Raw genomic sequence first — 20,807 nt, 5'->3', positions numbered from 1 at the left:
CAACAAGTCATGTGTGTACCAAACTTCACTGTAACCCAAGAAAAGATATTTATTTTCCCATTTTGTCTCCACAAACTCCTTGTCAACAATGTAAAAACCTAATTTTGTAATTTAAACAAACAAAAAATCCCCCTGAAAATTCTCTTCTAGAATGAGTTTTATGAGATAAGGATAATACCAAGTAAATGCACAAATGAAAGAAGAGAATTAACTGTAATGTTCATCCTTCCTGAAATTTCTTAAACAGCAGAGAAGCAGAATCAATGCTGCCACCTAGTGGTAAGCCAAACCAACCAGGCAACCTGGAACAAAACCCATCATAGGCCCAATATCTGGTTCCCTGTCTAATATCAGGCCATTATCTACCTTCCTGGAAAAAAAAATCACAGCAACATTTGCCAAGCAATCCCTCCTCCAGTCCCAGTCCAGTCATGGAAATACAGACACCCATGCGTGGCTCGTGACACAGACTTCACAGGAAACTTCCCTCTGACAATGTTTACGGTCAGTTTGCACAGTCCTATGGCCGAGTAGGGGTGGCAGAGGAAAACATGGACACATCCAAAATGCTCGTCTGTTCAGAGTGTGTACACCGTAATCCTGATGTCTGTGGCCTCAAATACCTCCTCAATTATGGCGGATACATTTTCCCATTGCAGACGGTCAAGACCACACCCAATCCTGAAAAAGACAACACATCTCCATTGGGTCAAGGAACAGATCCAGGCCAGCGCTCTCCCTCTTCCTTGACGTCGCGTTCACCCCCAGCTAAGAACAATAATCAGAGCTCACACGCTGGGCAGCCAGAGTGGGAGTCTGGAAGTTAATTCCTGTTGTGAGTCACCCACGGCGGTTCTTAGACAGCCCGAACATCCCACAGCTGTCACTTCTCAACATTTAGAAATGTGTGACTGCCGTGACATGGGAGACCCACTACACATTACATTTCTGTGTCTCCTAATGAAAACTAGCTGTGGGTGGAGGGTGAAGGCTGGTATTTTAAAAGTACATTATGACAATGGAAGTTAAGGAAGATCAAAGGGAGAAGATCAAGGACGGGATTTCTGCCCCAAAAAAGAAGATGGAATGTTGAGAAATGCCCGGCTGACTGCAGTTCAGGTCTCCACAACACCCTGGTGAAGGGCCTTAACCGACCCAGAAAACTAGTACCTAGCACCTTCCGTCTACGATGTCCCTTTACTGACCCTCAATTTCCCTAGAGGCTTAAAATGGCTAATTTCATGTCACGTGATTCAGTCCCTGAAATAGTTGTGATTAAAGTGTTTGATACATAATCCATACATAAATCTATGAAAGGAAGTGTCAGATGAGGGAACCTGTAGCCACATAACTTGGAGCTCTGCTTAAACCTGCAAGCAGGGTCAGCACGGACTCAAAGCCAGACGTCAGGAAGAGAAGAGGCGACCCCCAGCCTATTTCCTGAAAGGGGAGCACAGGGACACTGAAGCCCCAACATCATTCCTTAAGTTCCCAATAGGTAGGGTCTAAGACCCATAAGGGACGTATCCTCTGGCTATTGCCCAAGATGACCACCAACAAGCATCAGGATTTGAAAGTAGTGATCATTTACAACTTACTTGCACAGGATTAACAGGTTTGGGTCACCTGAAGTGGCCCAGAGGAAAGTGACAATTGTTCGATCTTGGTTCTTGACCTTACATTGCTTCAGGAATAGAGGCTAAGCTTCAGGCAGAGGATACCAGAAATTTAACAAACGTGACTGAACAATGGCTCCTCCCTACTACATAGGTTGAGGCCAGTGTATGTTTTAAATTAATTATTGTCCTGATTCATTCAACCCAGACTAAAAAATGGGCGTGCCTTGGCCTAAGGTCTGACAACTGATTCACTGGCAATTATTCAGTTTTGAAATTTGTCCACCTTTAGGTCTGTGTTTTGGACTATACTATTAAGTCATTTGTCTTTGTGGGTAGACAGTAAACCCCAGCAGTCAATTAAGTCTTTATTTAGGACCCTGGTGTTCTTGCCTGGGCATAGAGACGTCCGTGACTCCATTCTTCAGACAATGGGACTTCATGGCCTCTAAACTCTTCTGTAAGTTTTCATAAGTTGGCTTCTGTGAAGCCCTTTTCTTTGTGATCTGAGTATAGAGAAAGAATTCAAACTTCTATTAGTCCAAAATGATAGCCAAAGAAAAGCCGTAACAATCTGATAAAACATGAAGTGTATTTATAGAATAGTCTACAGTAGATGAGATATGTCATTGCCCCTTCTAGTTATGGGAGGCCCTGAGGAAAATCAATTAAATAGCGTCTGGGAAACCCAGACACTGCCATGTAATGTTTTCTTTTCTCAAGCCCAGCAGGCTAACAGACTGTGCCTATTGTGCATTGTTTTTAAGCAAAGTAGGTGAAGGTCTTTGTGCCACTTCCAAGAGATAAGCTGCATATCTGTAACAAGGAAGAACCCATACCACTGGAAAATTTCCCGTTAAGTCTATTTATTTAGAAACCTATGCTTGCTTGCTTTTTGATTCTCTATAAAAGGACAGGGAGAAAAGAGAGAAACTGGTAGCATACAATATAAGTCGCATCAGCCCATAAGACAGCAAAGATATGATCCTCCTTAGTGTGCTGTTCAAATCAAGCTTAGAGTGGGCTGGCTCTAAGCCACCCAGCACCATCACTGAGACGCCACACTCTGGGGCTGAAGACCATTTGGACAGCGGAAGAACCCCACATTGAGCAGCAGGAGGAAAGCAGCTGAGTGCATTTGATAGGGAAGAATGAGATAAACTCCTTTGGGCAATCTGTCTCTTGAAACATTATTGTTTTTCTATCTCACAAGTAAAGAATTAAAGAATGGGTGGCATCCCTAACTTTTGCAAGTCTTAGAACACGGGCCTTTGGTAGATGTCACAGTACTCCTTCCCATGGAGCTAGGACACAGCTTCCTCTCTGACCCAGAGCTCCAAGCAGCCATCACCCCTGGACCTGACCTGGCATGAGATCAGAAGTTTCCCAGCATCTGTGGTTGTCCAGAATGGAGTATCACCATCAAAAGGAATTCAGCGCAGCTCATCTGTTCACCAACCCTTAGAGCATATCAAACTTTGGTCCCATCTTACCAAGTAATATATGTATCGCCCATCTCTCTTCAGAACAGCCACTTCTCCAGACTTCTTTTCTAAGAGAAATTTATTTAATAGAAAAGAAAAAAAATAAAACACTGATCTCCATTCTTAGATTTTAAATAACCTTCAGACCTGTTTACCGAGAACTAATTTTCTACTCTAAAGAAACTTGTTTTCTGTGAACACTCCGCTTTTTATCAGTCTTCCTAAACACTATATATTCCTTAGCTGCCAGGTTTTTTGTTTTGTTTTGTTTTTTTGAGAACAGGGAAGATAAGAGACAGACTCCTCCGTGTGCCCTGACCAGAATCTCCCTGGGAACCCCCGTCTGAGGTCGAGGCTGTGCCCATCTAGGGCCACTGGCAACTGAGCTATTTTTATGGCCTGAGGCAAAGGCTTGAGAGAGCCATCCTCAGGGCCCAGGACCGATGTGCTTGAACCAATTGAGCCATGGCTGCAGGAGAGGAAAGGAGAGAGAGAGACCGGGAGAGATTGGGAGAAGCACATGGTTGCCTTTCCTGTGTGCCCTGGCCAGGAGTCGAACCTGAGGCTTCTATACCCCCTCTGAACCAACTCACCAGGGCTGGCTGCCAGCTTTCTTAATCATGTTTTCTCAACCATGTTTTCCTCACAAACCACCTTCTATCCCTTTCCTATTTTCAAGTACACCTCACTATTCACTTAAAAAAACTTTAATGTCTATTGCCTTGAAAAGTTTATAACATATAGCATCTTTCTTTTGCCAAATGTGTGTTCATTCAATAATAATCTTTTTACATACAAGAGCTAGTGTTTAAGCATTATAAAGAACATAGGCATACAAAAAGGTTCCTCATGGTAACAGTTTTCAACCAAGAGCAAGTGTCATGTTTACATGTAACTACAATACAAAGCACTAAGAAATAGCTTTGGTCAAGGCTGGGATCAGCATCACCGGTGGAGCAGCGGACTAAGCCTGGACTGTGGTCTGAACACTGTTTCTGCAGTGCCACATGATTCTCACACACACTCCGGTTTAAAATCACCGGTAGTAAGTGATAGGAGGGATCTGTAATAGAGAGAATTCAAAACTCCTAAGTACCATATGGGTGAACAGCGGACCTTGAATGCTAAGCTAGTATTTGTGGACTTTGATAAGGACTTCAGTTATTAGTTTCCAGCGAAGTGGCAGAGGAGGAAGAGGGTACGAGCCTTTACAAGATTTCAAGCTTGATGTGATAAGGACCCACACAAGAGGCTATTTTTTTGGAGGAAAAAATCTGGTAAATTGGAAGTACTCAGTGGTTAGGAACCTTTTTGCACATAGCTTGTTTAATAAAATATAACATGAGGTCAAAAGATGCTCTAGCCAGGGCATAAAAGTTAAACTATTTCCAAAACTCACGTTGATTTACCAGTTCCTGCACCCCTCCAAACTTCTTCTTGAAGAGTACAGCTATCCCAGCTCCCATTCGACAATCCTCACTGATACAGTGGGCTAGAGAGTCTGTTTTGGGGCATGCAAAAAGGTCTCCTTTCACGTAAGAGATCTAAAGTATGCAAAGGCAAAGAAAATGTTTTATTAGATACAGTAAAACACTAATCTATTTCTTTGTTTACCTTTCCTGTCTTCCACCCCTCCCACTGTCTTTTTTTTTTTTTTTTTTTTTGTATATTTCTGAAGTTGGAAACAGGGAGGCAGTCACAGACTCCCGCATGCGCCCGACCGGGATCCACCCGGCATTCCCACCAGGGGGCGATGCTCTGCCCATCTGGGGCATCGCTCTGTTGCAACCAGAGCCATCCTAGCACCTGAGGCAGAGGCCACAGAGCCATCCTCAGTGCCTGGGCCAACTTTGCTCCAATGGAGCCTTGGCTGCGGGAGAGGAAGAGAGAGACAGAGAGGAAGGGGAGGGGAAGAGGTGAAGAAGCAGATGGGCACTTCTCCTGTGTGCCCTGGTCAGGAATCGAACCCAGGACTCCTGCACGCCAGGTGGACACTCTAACACTGAGCCAACCGGCCAGGGCCACCCTCTTGATTTAAAGCAGTGGTAGTCAACCTGGTCCCTACTGCCCACTAGTGGGCGTTCCAGCTTTTATGGTGGGCGGTAACAGAGCAACCAAAGTATAAACAAAAAGATAGATTTAACTATAGTTGTTTTATAAAGATTTATTCTGCCAAACTTAGCGAAAATCCAACACAAAGTACTTGGTAAGTAATTACTATTATATGCTTTAACTTGCTTAACTCTGCTTTATAAATTTTATCAAGTAAAGTTACTTTCCTACTTAATAAATCACCATTACTGTGGAACGGGTGGGCGGTTAGAAAATTTTACTACTAACAGAGATACAAAAGTGGGTGGTAGGTATAAAAAGGTTGACTACTCCTGATTTAAAGCCACATCCTCATAATTTAAAGAGTTAACAAGGAATTAAAGCACGTGTAAAAGGAAAGTGCTGGCTGGTCTCTGACTAGATTGTACTACCCTTTCTTTAGTAAAATAGCTAGACAGAAAAAAAGACAATTATTGCTTTAATAATAAAGTATGCTTTTGATCGCAATTATTAATTTCAGTTCACCGTAAGTTATTAGTTATTACGCACTCTGCTTCCTTCTGCATCTTCATTAGGGCTGCCGGCCATGATACCGAGTTGCTATCTCCAGAATTTAAATGTTTCTTCAGCTATGAGGAGGGAAAAGGAAGGGAAAATGCTTAAGCAGCCTGTATATATTGATATTAAGATAGCCCTGACCACCCACTTTATTATTCTTCCCCTTAACATTTATCACTGAATGTGATTTCGTTCAGCCTGTAGAAAGTACATAATACAAAATTCTCCCGGGGCAAGGAAGAGGGAAGATGCATTAGTTTCGGAGGCGGCCGTGCCCCGCTCGCACACCGCGCTTCCCCGGGGCGCCCGCTCCACCAGCGAAAAGGCGGCCCTAGGCCACGCCTCCTGCTTTCCCCGCGCCCGCGCCGGGCGGATTCAGGACAGTTCTTAGACTCGGTGGGTTGGGCCTAAAAGAAAAACGGAGGGACGTGGGGCCACCACTAGGGAGTGTACCGGACGGGGGGGAGTGTACTGCCCGGCTCAGGGGGGAGGAAAGGAGGTGGCGTCTTAAGAAAGGCTTACACCCCTCTTTTTTGGGGGGAGGAGGGGAATGGGAGGAGGAGTCTAGAAAAGTGTCCTACAATCTCCTACCCCAGCGTGGGTCAGCGAGGCTGCAGCTGATCCTGGGGTCCCGTGGGAAAGAGTGAGGAGGCTCGCTCAAAGCCCCAGCGTACCGGGGTTACCCTTCACCTGAAGTCGGCCGTTAGGCGGTCCCACCCCGCGGGGAAGGGCTCCAGATCCAGCCCTGGTAGGTTGGGAGCAGCCAACGAAACCAAATGCGGAACCAATCCCGCCACAGCCTTTAAGAGCACGCATCTAAGATGGCCGCCCACCTCCCCAAGAGCGACGCGGAAATGAGTCCCTCTAGCTAGCTAGCCGAACCGGCGCTCTTTGGTGATGGCCGCCGAACTTCCGGCGGTAAATACCGTGGAGTCTCCCGCCGCCTCCCGAGCATGCGTAACGAGAGAGCCGACCACGAACGGGGAGGAACGGCGCCTGCGCATTGACCCGGGGTATGCCTCCAGAGGTCGCGTAGAAAGGGGTGGGAAGTTGGCAAAAGAGCTAGTTAGCGCCTGCGTAGTAATATGTTCAGGGAGGTGTTTAGGTTGCAGCGTCTAGAACGCGTTTGCGTATTCCTTTCGTCGGCAGCGGTATCTAATCTGGGGAGCGGGCGTGACTTCAGGGAACGCCTGCGCAGTGCTTCTTCAGCGGGATGGGGCGAGCGAGCCCAGAGCGGGGAGGATTGGGGGCGTGGTCTTAGGGGCGCCTGCGCGGAGACGGTTGGAGGGAGGCCCGATTCCCCTTTGTTCGGGTTCGCCATTTTGCGAGGCAGCGGCTGTGGCGGCGGCAGCGGCGGCTGGAGCCTCTGATTGGGTTTCGGAGTCCGGTACTGGAGCCAATCAGCGCGGGCAGCGAACCGGGGGAGCGAGGCACGGTGAGTGTGAAGAGCCAATATCCAGCGGCCCAGCGCCGGCCCCAGCGCCCCGATTGGCGGGTCTCACTGACCACTCAGGAGAGGCCCAGGTGCCCGTCGAGCCCGGGGAGTCGAGCTGAGCCTAGCCGAGTGGGGCGGCTAGCGGCCCGGGTCCAGAGCCTGCGAGCGTCCCGGGGCACTCCCGCTCGAGGCCTGCAGGGGGCTGCCCCGCGCGGAGATGGCGCCCCCGGAGGCAGGCACCTCGGGGTTCAGACCCTTGCACGGTGCCCGTGCCAGTTGGGGATGCGTCCCGGTTCCCCCGACCCTTAGGCCAAGGGTCTCGGGCCCCAGGCTCAGGAGTGGCGGGTTTGCCTGGCACGGGTGCCCCTACACTCAGGTACACACACGCGCGCCTCCGTGGTTGCCTCCTGGTGGTTCCGTCCTCACATCTAAGCCCGTCTAGCACTCCGCGCTCCGGCCCCAAGGACGGGCAGCCTGCCCCTGCGGGGCCCGCGAACCCCGTTCCTCCGTGAGCGGTGTCCGTCTGTCCGCAGGGAGGCCTGGGGAGGACGCGCGCCGCGGCCCCGGGGCCCCCGGTGCGGCGGGCAGAGGGACCGGCCGGTCCCCGCCGGGGCGCTCTGCGGGGCCTCCCCGCCGTCCCCGTGGTAGGGGCGGGGGAGCCGGCCGCCTCCTTCCATCACGCCCGGCCCGGGTCCCCGGCCGGCACCGTTACCACCCCCTTTGGGCTCGTCATTTCCTCTCCTCCCCGCCCCGCTCGCCGGGGCAGAACCGCACGCTTCAGTCTTGGAGCCCAACCAAGCGGTCTCCCCTTTCCTGCCGGGGCGCTAGGGCCAGTCGGCTCGGGGCCCTCCGCCTCCCTGTCCCCGGGCTTGCCCAGCTGGCTTTTCATGTTGCCTGTTGTGAACTCGCCCTCCCTTGGCAATGCTCAATTCGTGCTCCTTCCACCTTTCTGTGTCACTTCGAACATGCCAGGCTTGACTCACTTGCTGAGTGCACAGCTCTCTAATGGGTTATTTTATTCTACTATATATTCTAATTCCATATTAACGTTGTTTTCAGTAGCTCTTGTGGGGTTTCATTAGGGTGAGAAGAAATCTCTGTTGATAACCAAGTATGGAGCAGTTAGCATGTCCCGGGCATCAATTTATGTGATAGGGAGAAAGTGGGTAGATGTAAATAAGAACCTTCCCTGTCTGGTGGATAATGAAGGACAGCTGACTAGCTAATGTCCCACGGTTAGTGCTATAACGGAGCCAAGTTCTGTGTGAGTACAGTGCTGATGGGTGAGCTGCCCACGCGCCCACCCCCAAGTCTTCACACAGCCGCAGTTTGGATTGGCCTCGAGGATGATGGGTTTCCTCTGACGAGAAAGGAGAGCCTGGCTCACAGAAGAGCATGGGCAAAGGCTCCACACGGGGCTGTATGCCAGAGACGGGAGACAGAGTAAGGCAGTGGCAGATGGCAATAGTGGTGAGAGGTTAGGGTGGATAAAGAATATTTTCTAAGATTGGGGGGGAGTTTCTGACCTGTGGGGTTCTGCCCCATAACAGTGCCTTCTTTGGAGGAAGAAAGGTTTCCCCTAGGACTTTAAAAAGTGTTTATGTGAGAGCATCTAGTGCAGTCCCCAGGGTGCAGGGCAGGTCTTCAGTATGTGGTGCCTATTTTTCTAATTACATTTACTAAGGTCACATACTGTTGCGGGAAAGCGACCCAATGAGGCCAGACACTCAGATAACTTTATAAGAGGAAAAGAGAATTTATTAGAAAGCCGGCGGCAGAGCACGCGGAGCTAGTGACTCCAAAGACACATGCTCCCCAAAATTAGAGATTTCTTACATCATATATACCCTTTACAGGTGTAGGGTTCACATACAAGGTTCTCATGACCCCTTAGAGGTACACGGCAATCACACGGATTTCAGGATGGGAGGAGGTTTAAGTGATGTGGGAGAATAAGCACTGGAAATCGCCCATTAAGATCTTAAAACTTTTAAGAAAAGGGGAGAGGAAGGGGCTATTCAGATCTCCCTTCCCCCTGAGTTCCTCATTGCTTCTCTTCCTCCTCAGTGAATAGGAGAGGGTGAGGTCTGATTTCTCCTTTCTTTCTAATTTTCTAGTAAGAAAACCTCTCCATTAGCAAAATAATAGCTCTTCCCAAGCATTGGGACCATTGTTAGCTGGTGTTGCCTAGCCCTCATTGTAAATCACACAAGTATAAAAACCATATTTACAAAATTATTTGACCAACATTTTACTCCTTTTTCTGCATTCGCTCTCTATACCACAGACATTCCAATGCAAGTCATATAATTACAAAAGTGTCCTTTACAAAATATCTCTGAACGCTTGGCCTAAAACATAAAATGTCCTTTGTTGGTCAAATATGTTTGTAAATATGATATATATGTTTGCTCACTTATAGTTTGTATTGGGTGTAGGGGACAGGCTGTAAGCAGGCCCGGTGGTTATAGCCTAAGGCAGGGTTCCCCAAACCTTTTACACAGGGGGCCAGTTCACTGTCCCTCAGACCGTTGGAGGACTGCCACATACAGTGCTTCTCTCACTGACCACCAATGAAAGAGGTGCCCCTTCCGGAAGTGCAGGGGGTGGGGTGGATAAATGGCCTCAGGGGGCCGTAGTTTAGGGACACCTGGCCTAAGACTTAGTTTTAAGACTAAGCTTTTCCCCACACCCTTGACTGATTGCATGATGTGGGGTGCACTCTCATGAGGAATCCCATTATGCCTCAGATAAGTGACTTTGTATCAGAGACTTCCTTGTTTTGTATATTGGATTAAAGGTTTTGATTTCTATAAAGTGGGGCAGACTAGGAGCTTGCTCTCTCGGTTCCTGCTATCACCATTGCAGGGGCCTCCCTGATCCCTTGCCCTTCATGGGAAAAGCAGGTTTTCTGCTTTTCCCTTGTCTTCTCTTGTGGCTTGCCTGTCTTAGTGAGACACCAATAAACGGAATGGCCCACCATCCTCCGACTCCGCCATTTCTTTACCGTCTACTCGAATCCAATGGGAACCTGCATGTGAATGGCCACGATGGCGGCTCCTGGCCTTACATCCTTGAAGCCTCTTAGTTTGGGGAGGGGGGCTTTCTTCCTCAATACAACTGGTAGATTTCTTTAATTCTTATTGTCCACGTTAATAGGTGGTGCAGGGTCTCTTAGTTTTTTTTTTTTTAAACACCTAGTCACTTTAAAACTACCAAATATTTTTGCTAGACTTTCTAAAAGACAGTTATAGTCTGGTTACCTTATTTTTTTCATTTTTGCTAAACACCTAGAGCTCCCACTTATCTGCAAAAGAACTTATTTGCTTGGAATTATGAGAAACAGTTGTCTGGCCTCATCTGTCACTTGACTTGTAGAGCCTTTCAGTATGCTATTCATATGCTGAAATGTTTGTGTCCTTGTTTCTGTGCTGGCTCTTCATTTGGAGTACTCGACCACCTCCCACATCATCACAAATATAAATCCTGCATTTAACACCAGGCCAGATGCCACACTTTCCTAAAAATCTTCCTTGATTTATGTATCCCTAGCTGGAACAAACCTCTGTTCTCCAGATTTCCTTATTACTTTCACTTAGGCTCCAGTATAGATTCTTACTTTACTTCTTAAAGATTCTTTGGCCTGATCTGTGGTGGTGCAGTAGATAAACCGTCGACCTGGAACTCTGAGGTCACCAGGTTTGAAACTCTAGGCTTGCCTACTTGTTGGTCAGATAAGTTTGTAAATATGATATACAAATATTGATCGACTTACAACCTATGCAACTTACAACCATTTGACTTTACGACCACAATTGCTAGCCACGACTGCTCCGCGTCTGGCAGCACAAGCATTGCCCAGCTGGGCTTATGACAGTGCGGACCAGCTTCCAGCAGCACTACCATCTCTGCGTGCACCATTTCAGCTGTTATCCCAGACTCCGTACAGCAATTTGTGTTTTGTGTCTTGGATATTTTTCATCAAACCCCTCCTAAGATGTCTACCAAGAGGAAATTGTCTTTGCAAATATTAAACCAGTTGTACTGGTAATGCAGGGTTTTACTTAAACCTGACAAATGTAAAAATAAGAAACAAAATGGTGTAGAGATGATACAAATGGCATAAAATGAACAAAGAAAATTATGATAAAATATGACTTAAAGATTTTTATAACATCATTTCACAGTACTGTACATATAGCCTACTCAACTTACGACCAAATCGTGTTATGACCAGTCTGTTGGAACCAATTGTGACCGTAAGTCGAGCACTAACTGTATAGGTTTGCTGGCTTATAGTTTGCATTGGGTGTGGGAAGACAGGCTGTAAGCAGGCAGAATTCTTATAGCCTAAGGCTTAGGGGTTTTTTTTGTTTTTTTGTGTTTTTTTTTTTTTTTAGATTTTTTTTAAAATTTTTATTTTATTTATTCATTTTAGAGAGGAGAGAGAGAAGAGAGAGACAGGGGGGAGGAGCTGGAAGCATCAACTCCCATATGTGCCTTGACCAGGCAAGCCCAGGGTTTCGAACCGGCAACCTCGGCATTTCCAGGTCGATGCTTTATCCACTGCGCCACCACAGGTCAGGCTAAGGCTTAGTTTTAAGACTAAGCCTTTCCCACCCTAAGTGACATTGTATCAGAGACTTCCTTGTTTGTATATTGGATTAAAGGTTTTGATTTCTACACTATAAAATGGGGCAGACTGGGAGCTTGCGCTCTCTCTGTTCCTGAGATTAGGATAAGAGAGGAGAGCAGAGAAAAGCCACGAGGAGAGGAGAGGAGAGGCAGGCAAGATGTGCTGAGGGAGAAGCCAGTTTGTGCAGAGAGAAGGAGATGGGGAACAGAGGTGAATAAGGCTGGTGAGGTAGAACCTTTGATTCTAGGAAACTCGGATAAGTCAGTGGCTTTGGGAGCCCTGAATGGAAAGGGAAGTATTTTCCCACTGTGTGTATTTCTTGCTCACTAGGTACAAGCTAGGATTAAAGGTAATGGCCCACCAGTTCTTGGCTCCGTTGTTTTATTACCGTCTGTTCGAATCAAATGCGAACCTGCATGGGCCAGGCGGCTGTGATGGTGGCCGTGGCTACTGGCTTTACACTGCTCAAGGCCCATATGCTCCTCCCCCCTTTCCCCTCTTCTCTTTCTCTCCTCCCCTCAAAATGAATAACTTAAAAAAAAATCTTTTAAAAACAGATTCTTTGAAGTTAGGATCTTTGTCAGAATTTTTTTTTTCTAAAACCTTTAGGGTAGTGTCTGGGCCCTGGTACATCATTAGTAGAGAAAAGGAGCAAATTAGGAACTCGAAAGCAGAAAGCTCTTGGACACTGAGGAAGCTAGACAGCTCAGTTCTCCAGTCTTATCGAACAAAGATCAGGACCCACTTGTTGAGTTGTAAAATCAATTTAATGGGTTAATGCTGGTGATTTTTAATAATAAAATAAAAAACATCAAAGTGTATATCTTATATTATAAAAGATAAGTACTCATGAAACTTTTGTTTCAGTTACTTTTTTGATGTTACATGTGTAGTGATTTGGGATACAAAAGGTGAATTGTGCTCAAAGAAATTTGAAAGCTACTATTCTAGGCTTTACCTGGTAGCAATTGTCAAATATGGTCATTTTGAAGGCTTTTCACATGCTTATAGTTGACTTTCTGGAGGTTTTAGCCTTGAACGATGTGTGGGTCCACATAGAATGGATCCCTAGTAATAAGCCACATTTCAGGTCCTGTGCCTTGAAGTGGGAAGAAGAGAATTCTCATGTTAGCCAGAATAAACATACATTCCCTTTGAGGAAAAAAAACATTCAAAACTTTGAGGCAGAAACAAGAGCTAGACAGACTGAATCTGGCTGAGTTGATTTTGTCAGAAATCTTGGGCAGAGAAGCAGTCAGGAGAGGCAGCGTCGGTCTTGTTGCCGTTCTGCGAACGGAAGCTCACAGGGGCAGGAACCTGCGGCTTCACGGAAGCCAGTTGTGCTACCGCACCCACCCTTGGCAATCTCAGCGTTCTACCCCAGGCCGAGTCAGTTTCACTGAAATGGTTTTCATTTGGAGCACTTGTGTTAGGGGATAAATGAGTTAAAACCCTTATGACTTATTAGTACAATAATTCATGTGCAATTTGAGTAAGATGTCAATATTTGGAAATTAGTGGTCAAGGAAAGAATCTCATACAGTAAGAGGATTTTGGGTGGGAAGGTGTTGAAATAGAGGACATAACTTCATGATCCTTATCTATTAAATCAACTTGATTGAGATATATTGATAGTTTACAAAGGGCAGTTATCTTAAGGTTACATTTTGATAAGTTTTGACAAATACATCCACCTGTGGAACCACCACCACAATGAAAATATATTTTCATTACTCCAGAAAGGTCTGGGTGCTTTATTCCAATCAACCTCCCACTTTCCCTCCCTCTCCCCCACCCCCTCCTTCTCCAGTCCCAGGAAACCACTGATCTGCTTTCTTCTTCTTCTTCTTCTTCTTTTTTTGTGGCAGAGACAGAGAGAGGGACACACAGGAAGGGAGAGAGATGAGAAACATCAGTTCTTTGTTGCGGCTCCTTAGTTGTTCATTGATTGATTTCTCATATGTGCCTTGACCAGGGGCTACAGCAGACCCGAGTGACCCCTTGCTTGAGTCAGCGACCTTGGGCTCAAGCTGGTGAGCCTTGCTCTAACCAGATGAGCCCAGAGCCCACGGTCAAGCAGGCGACCTCAGGGTCTCGAACCTGGGTCCTCCTCGCCCCAGTCTGATGCTCTGTCCACTGCGCCACCACCTGGTCAGGCTCCACTGATCTGCTTTCTGTCTCTAAATTACTATTGTGCTTTCAGGGTTTTTTATGAGTGAAATCATATCCTCTTTTGTATCATGACCCTTAATTCTTTAGTTGTATGTATGTATCACGTGCTCCAGTTAGAAGCACGGTAGAGTTTAGGGAGGACTGTTGACTTCCCTGGCAGAGCCACTCTGTGTGGTTGAAAACCGGACTTCCTATACCTGTTCCAGCTTCTTTGGAGCTGACTCAGTCAGCCAATTCAGAAGGGACTGATGAACAGATCAGTGACATTTTGTTAGTATGTCATGAGACAGGAAGTATCAAACTTGTGTTGATGATCATATAAGCTCCTTATTGGCTAATCTTTATGTAAATCCAAACTAAAATTAGATATTTGCTTGCTGGATATTTATCAGAGCAAAGGTAGGAGTTGGAAAACCGTAATCTCAGTTTCATGGTGCTCTGATGACATAGTGATCCTGTTACTTATTTATGTCTCTTATATACTTACATACCATTTTGGTTATGAGTGATAAGCTTAATTAATTTTTGTGGGATTTTTTTCTTCCAACATTTTAATGTAAAAATTTTCAGTCATAAAGTTAAAAGAATTTTTATAATAAACGCCCATGTAACCACCACCTAGAGTCTGCCATTAACATTTAACCTACCATACTTGTCAGCTATCTATTCATCTTTCCACCCATTTGCCCATCAACCTGTCTTATTTTTTGGTACATTTCAGAATAAATATTCAACATCAGTACACTTCCTCCTAAATACTTGGACATGTACTTGAATATATTTTGATTTCTTCTTTCACACAATATTGGGACACCTTACAAGTGATTAATCTCATCCACCATGTGTGGATTTATGGGAAGTGGTGCCTTATTTTGGTGCTATAATGAATGTGCAAACTTAGCTCACAAATTTATCATTCATATTTTAGAATTTACAAAGGTCTAGAGAAATATTGAGGGAAAAGATTTATCTGCATTTTGATTATTTTATATACCTGTGCCTTCCCCCTATTTCCAAGGCCAATTACCCATTTCAGTTTACATAATTGCGTCCTTATTTCAAAAAGGGGTCTTCAACTGTTAAAGTGTGTAAGAATAGTAATATTTAATGTTTAAAATGATATTGTAGAGATACTATCATTGTGACAAAATGGTAAAGGCAAAAGAATCTTTACTCTGTAGAGGTAGATGCTGAAGTATTTATGGATTTGGCAATAATATGGTGTCTGGGATTTGCTTCAGAATAACCCAGGGCAGGTGGAAAGTGGTTAAGATATATGTGAAACAAAATTGACTGTGTTGAGAATGGTTGAAGTTGGGTGATGGCTATGGGCGTTCATTATAATGTTCTCACTACCTTTGTATATATTTGAAAATTGCCATAATAAGTTAAGATACATTCACATTCAAGATTGGGGAAAACTTAAGTTCTTTTTAGAGAAGATCATAGCCGTTTAAAATTTTTCCTTACATCTCAGCTGTAAATAATCGTTTTTGCCATTAGTATACTTTCTTCTTATTTCTTGCTCTGGATTAAAATGCAAACTCCTACATCTCTGCTAGGGCTCTCTTACTTGGTGCCACTTAATGGAGCTTTTGATAAACAAAATAAACATTTGGCTTCAGGTCTGGGTAATTTACTTATAAATAATAAACCCTGAAGTTTTAACTTGCCTATTATTTGTTGGGAATGAGAGTGCCATGTTTGGCAGGCAACAAATGTGTGTTACAGAGAAACTGTTTATTCTCTAAAGTACATGTGCAGACTTTAAAAATCAGTGTTTAACATGCCTTGTAACACAGTGATATAACTTATTAGTATTTCTGAGGTGCCCGTGTTTTTTGTTTGTTTGTTTGTTTGTTTTTTTCTGAAGCTGGAAACGGGGAAGCAGTCAGACAGACTCCCGCATGCGCCTGACCAGGATCCACCGGCACGCCCACCAGGGGGCAATGCTCTGCCCCTCCAGGGCGTAGCTCTGTTGTGACCAGAGCCACTCTAGCGCCTGGGGCAGAGGCCATGGAGCCATCTCCAGCGCTCGGGCCATCTTTGCTCCAGTGGAGCCTTGGCTGCCGGAGGGGAAGAGAGAGACAGAGAGGAAGGAGAGGGGGAGGGGTGGAGAAGCAGATGGGCGCTTCTCCTGTGTGCCCTGGCCAGGAATCGAACCTGGGACTTCCGCATGCCAGGCCAACGCTCTACCACTGAGCCAACTGGCCAGGGCCCCATGTTGTTCTTTTAATATTGAAAGGTAAAGTAGACAAGGAAATGACTAAAAGCATTTTTAAAATGTGAAAGAGCATTATGATATTGTCATGATTGTGCCATGTAAACCTAGTTAAAAATAAGTGTATATAAACATTTTCTATTTTCTGATGCTGATTTCTTACAAATAAAAAACAGTGATAAGTGATCAAGATTAATCATCTAACAAGGTCTTTATTGACAATCCTGCTCTTGTTTCTTCCCCAACATTTCTAACAGGAGTGCATCTCATAGTCTTCCGAATCTGCAGAGGGAAACGCGCTGCGTACAGGATTCTGTCACGGACGGACCATGGAGCAGTATACAACGAACAGCAACAGTTCAACAGAGCAGATTGTTGTACAGGCTGGACAGATTCAGCAGCAGGTATGGAACCAAAGCTGCTCTAAACATCACAGCAGTGGAACTGATAACAGCACTACTCAATTGGGAAATTATTTTACAGGATCTTATAAATGACGGATCTGATGATTTGTGCTGGCATGCTTTTTGAAGATTCAATTTGTTGTAATTTCTCTCCTGTTTTCTGTGTTCAAAACTGTATATCCAGTCTTTGGCCACTGAGAATTTGCTCTTCATGGAGTCTGGTTTAGTAGCACATTTCTGCTTTTATCTTATTAAAAGTCAAAACAATTAGTCTGTTTTCAGAAGGAGATTTGGAATTTTTGTTTTTTCTGGATTCAGTTTGGTTTCTCTTTTTATTCATTTTTTAAATTTGCCATTGAATGGGGGGGCATCAACCCACTGTTTCATTTAGTCGTCCCATTTAATTGTGTACTCATTGATTGTTTTTCCTATGTGCCCTGACCAAGGTCAGACCCGTGACCTCTGACATGCTGGGTCAGCACTTTATCCACTGAGCCACCCAGCCAGGGCCTGGTTGTTTCTCTTCTTGATTAAGCTAGTGTGTGGTCTTCTAAGGCTTTGGCTGCAGTACACAAACCAAGAGACTCCACTTCCAAGAAATCCACTGTCCTTGATTTGAACCACCACAGTATTCTGGAAAGTTCTGGTTTACTGTGGGGATAACATTCAGACTGGAATAGCACATTAGAAAGGACCTCCCTGCTGCTGGATTATTCCTGACTCAGTGGGTTGCTTTCTTAAATTTATCAATTTCTGATGTGTTTATACCTGGCTTTAAGGAAACTTCATTTGTTTATCTCCCTAGAAGAAAAATTATTATGCATCAATTTAACCTTAAACCAAGATTGGGAATATTTTGTTTCCAAAATGGATCTTAGATAATATAAAAAAGTAGTTGGTGGGGAGGGCAAAGGAAGTTTTGATGGTGAGTTGTTGCACCTAATGGTTGAGGGAGGGAGCTCCTCTTGATTCAGGAAGCAGTTATTTACATTCCTTGGCTCGCCTGTCCTTCCTGCAGCTGCCGTGGCTCTGGCAGCCCCTTCAACAGCCTTCTTTGTAAGGGGGTTCCACAGAGGGCCCTTCATTCACGCCAGTGCTGGGGGGGGGGGGCACTCTGTTGGAACTTACGCTTACAGGATGTAAACCTTAGGATGAAAATTGCTTCTGAGGCAGTCTGGTTGAGTAGAAGTAATCTTAGTTTGGGGACATGGGAACAGTGGCCTCATGAAATAATTTTGGTTCACAGTGATTGCTTTGTTTTCCCTTTCTGGTGATTGCAGTTAAGCCCCAGAAATTCTTTATTGTAGCTTGAAGGTTGTTAAAACCTTTGCTCTTGGGAACTCATTTGAAGAAATAAAAAAGAACATTAAAATAACTTTGTAGGCAAAAGGACTAAATGCCCGTTTCTGGAGGAAAGGACTGGGTAAAAGCGTTTATGTAAATGATGACAACTGTTTGATCTTTTCTGAGTCCTGAAAGCGTGTTTTGAGTTCCACTCTGGGAACAGAGGCTAATATGTTTAATTCTGCTACCTTCCAACACAACAGCTTCAGGATAGGGAGCCTCTACAGTCGACAGTCCCATGTGGGGTGGGCTGTTGACAGACCGCCCTCCTTCCCCTGGAAGAGGTAAGGTGAGCATGTCTTGAACCATACATTTCCTTCCTGACCATTACAAGCTCTTCCTGTTCCTGTTCTCAGCAGCAGGGTGGTGTCACTGCTGTCCAGTTGCAGACTGAGGCCCAGGTGGCATCCGCCTCAGGCCAGCAAGTCCAGACCCTCCAGGTAGTGGTGCCCTCTCTGATTCTCTGTAAGCACTGCATGAACCACTCCTTTCCTCATGTCTGGTGCTGTTTGTGGTAGGGTCTCCAGGAGGAATGGCAGAGTCAGTTGCATGTCTTTGATGCTAACTTGTCTTTGAGGCTTATAACATGCCAGTTTTCTAATGTCTCATGTCAAGTCACAGAGTGGCTACAGTGGGAATTTTCCGGTAAGGCATTTAGCTAGTGTGTTTCTTTGGGAATGTTTCTTTGGGAATTGTTATAAGTAACAGGAAGAAATTCATACAAGTGACATTAGAACATATTTAGAGCTCAAACTGTATGGTAAAATTTCATAGTAGAGAAGAAAAATGTATGCACATTAATTAGCTAGGCTAGATTGTGCTTTATTTATTTATTTTGGGGGGGGGGTATTTTTCTGAAGTTGGAAACGGGAAGGCTGTCAGACTCCTGCATGCACCCAACCGGGATCCACCCGGCATGCCCACCAGGGGACGATGCTCTGCCCATCTGGGGTGCTGCTCTGTTGCATCCAGAACCATTCTAGCACCTGAGGCAGAGCTCATAGAGCCATCCTCATCGCCCGGGCCAACTTTGCTCCCATGGAGCCTTGGCTGCGGGAGGGGAAGAGAAAGACAGAGAGGAAGGAGAGGGGGAGGGGTGGAGAAGCAGATGGGCACTTCTCCTGTGTGCCCTGGCCGGGAATCGGACCCGGGACTCCTGCACGCCAGGCCGACGCTCTACCACTGAGCCAACCAGCCAGGGCCTATTGTGCTTTATTTTTATTAAAGAGGCATATCCGCTGCAAAATAATTATTGTACTGGAAGTTTTATCTAATCACAAAATCTTATAATCTGTTAACTACTGCCATTTTACTGTTTCCTGGGGAAATAGTGATGTCATTTTATTAGATCTGCAAAGATTATCCTGTATCTCCTGGTTGAACGGAAGTGGGATATGCTTTCTGTAGGTCTTAGGTGTTATAGGCACTATAAGAATTTCTATTTAATCAATGCTGTTCCCTACATTATGTTGGCCAAGTTACATACCCTAACTTAAGGTGATATTTGGCCAGCTCCTATATAAAATTAGAGTAGGAGCATTAGTCTTCATGACCATATTTTTGAGAAATTGGCAAGACTTGGGTGCCCCTTTTTCCTCCATTGAATGGAAGTGGTTCAAAGTAGGAGTAGAATGTAGAACCGGCATCTGGCTTTGTTACTAGCACGGCTACCCTGCCTGCAGTTAGCTGCCCCTTGTCATAACCCTTTTACTTCACCCTTTCAGCCCCACACCGTATCTGCCACCCCTCGTGTTTGATGATGAACATAAGTTAGGCTGAAAGGACCTGAACTTGTAGGCTCTGTCAAACATTTGAACCTCAGATTTCAGCAGCTTATACTTCATGTTTTTCATGCTTGCTTCATCTTATTGATACGTAAAATAATACTGCCATTAACCACTTGTGGAATGGGAATGTAACATGCTCTCACCTGTATGGCTTTTTGTCTGATGCATGTGTCCTTGTAATCATTCATATGTTGTAGATAGTAGATACAGTGGGCTCTTTGGAGTCTGAAATGGTTTATTATGTGCACTTAGAGCACATAATAATGATGGATAGCCAGACAATTATTATAGTTGTGCCTTAGAACTTATGTTCCCTACCTATGTAAATTTTATTTAAAAGAAATGGAAATACTTTATGGAAATAATGGAAACTACTCCGTAAGGAAATTTTAAGTATTTCTTTCAGTTATTCATGAGATAAATATTCTGAACAAATATTTCCTGATAGAGCATATGCAGATATTGGTGTAGCAAGGAGGGGTGGATTTGGTATGGGGAAGTGAAGGAAGGAAAAAATATGAGAATCAGATTGTAAAGTCCTTAATGCTCAAGTGGAATTTCTCAATGAATGGTTTAACAAAAGCTAGGATTTTGCATATTTTTAAAGATTGTGGTACAGTTGGGATGGGGTGCTTAATATCTCATCTCCTCTAGGACTGATTGATCTTTGAAATGATTTTATTTGAACATTCTTTCACCGGCATTAAGAATGAATATTTTAGTCATACAGAGATTCTTTTGTAACGTTACAAGTAATTCCTCAAAACAAAGGTAGAATCTGAAAATGCAACTTACTTTTTGACTTTTAGCTATTCTTCTGAACATTTATTCCATTTCCCTTTTTTTATTTTTTATTTTATTTTTTTAGAGAGAGAGATAGGAAGGGAGAGAGATGAGAAGCATCAGCTCATAGTTGTGGCACTTTAGTTGTTCATTGATTACTTCCCATAAGTGCCTTGACCAGGGGGCTCCAGCTGAGCCAGGGACCTTTGGGCTCAAGTCAGCGACCGTGGGGTCATATCTGATCCCACGCTCAAGCTGGTGAGCCGGCTCTCAAGCCGGGCACCTCAGGGTTTGGAAACTGAGTCCTCAACATTC

At 45.0% G+C, this 20,807-nt stretch overlaps 2 protein-coding genes across 12 annotated transcripts in view; one reads left to right on the top strand and one right to left on the bottom strand.

Annotated features, from left to right (window-relative positions):
- Positions 1–24: 24 nt before the first annotated feature.
- OARD1 (O-acyl-ADP-ribose deacylase 1) lies at positions 25–6,748 on the bottom strand. Of its 5 annotated transcripts, none has more exons than XM_066359483.1 (6): positions 6,637–6,748; positions 5,702–5,781; positions 4,500–4,644; positions 3,110–3,168; positions 2,010–2,122; positions 25–681 (listed from the first exon to the last, which is right to left on the bottom strand). In XM_066359483.1, the coding sequence occupies exons 2-6, from the start codon at positions 5,738–5,740 to the stop codon at positions 579–581; spliced, it is 459 nt and encodes a 152-aa protein (XP_066215580.1). In that variant the 5' UTR covers positions 5,741–5,781; positions 6,637–6,748; the 3' UTR covers positions 25–578. The 5 variants fall into 5 exon arrangements, with proteins under 5 accessions (XP_066215580.1, XP_066215577.1, XP_066215579.1 ...); XM_066359480.1 differs by lacking the exon at positions 6,637–6,748 and adding an exon at positions 6,302–6,538; XM_066359482.1 differs by lacking the exon at positions 6,637–6,748 and adding an exon at positions 6,385–6,535.
- The window catches only part of NFYA (nuclear transcription factor Y subunit alpha), a 30,109-nt gene continuing 15,897 nt past the window's right edge, over positions 6,596–20,807 (top strand). For 2 of the 7 annotated variants that reach the window (XM_066359474.1, XM_066359470.1), the window contains exons 1-3: positions 6,870–7,145; positions 16,432–16,578; positions 18,279–18,365. In XM_066359474.1, the coding sequence (XP_066215571.1) occupies positions 16,504–16,578; positions 18,279–18,365 (162 nt within the window). In that variant the 5' untranslated portion in view covers positions 6,870–7,145; positions 16,432–16,503. Of the gene's footprint in view, positions 6,724–6,869; positions 7,146–7,172; positions 7,522–16,431; positions 16,579–18,278; positions 18,366–20,807 lie in introns of those variants that run through there. The other 5 variants (XM_066359477.1, XM_066359476.1, XM_066359472.1 and 2 more) reach the window with 4 other exon arrangements.

The sequence above is a fragment of the Saccopteryx leptura genome, chromosome 1, assembly GCF_036850995.1.
Source record: "Saccopteryx leptura isolate mSacLep1 chromosome 1, mSacLep1_pri_phased_curated, whole genome shotgun sequence".
In the NCBI taxonomy this organism is placed as follows: Eukaryota; Metazoa; Chordata; class Mammalia; order Chiroptera; family Emballonuridae; genus Saccopteryx; species Saccopteryx leptura.
The sequence above is the reverse complement of the archived record's forward strand: the minus strand, read 5'-3'. Positions and strand labels throughout refer to the sequence as shown.

What these genes read in the sequence shown, in the direction of transcription:
- OARD1 (XM_066359483.1), bottom strand. Translation starts at nt 5,740, where the DNA reads ATGGCCGGCAGCCCTAATGAAGATGCAGAAGGAAGCAGA. An exon ending in GCAGGAACTGGTAAATCAAC is followed by an intron (nt 3,169 to 4,499) that starts GTGAGTTTTGGA and finishes AATTTCTCTTAG; the next exon opens with AAAAGAAGTCTGGAGAAGTG. An exon ending in GGCGATACATATATTACTTG is followed by an intron (nt 2,123 to 3,109) that starts GTAAGATGGGAC and finishes CTCTATACTCAG; the next exon opens with ATCACAAAGAAAAGGGCTTC.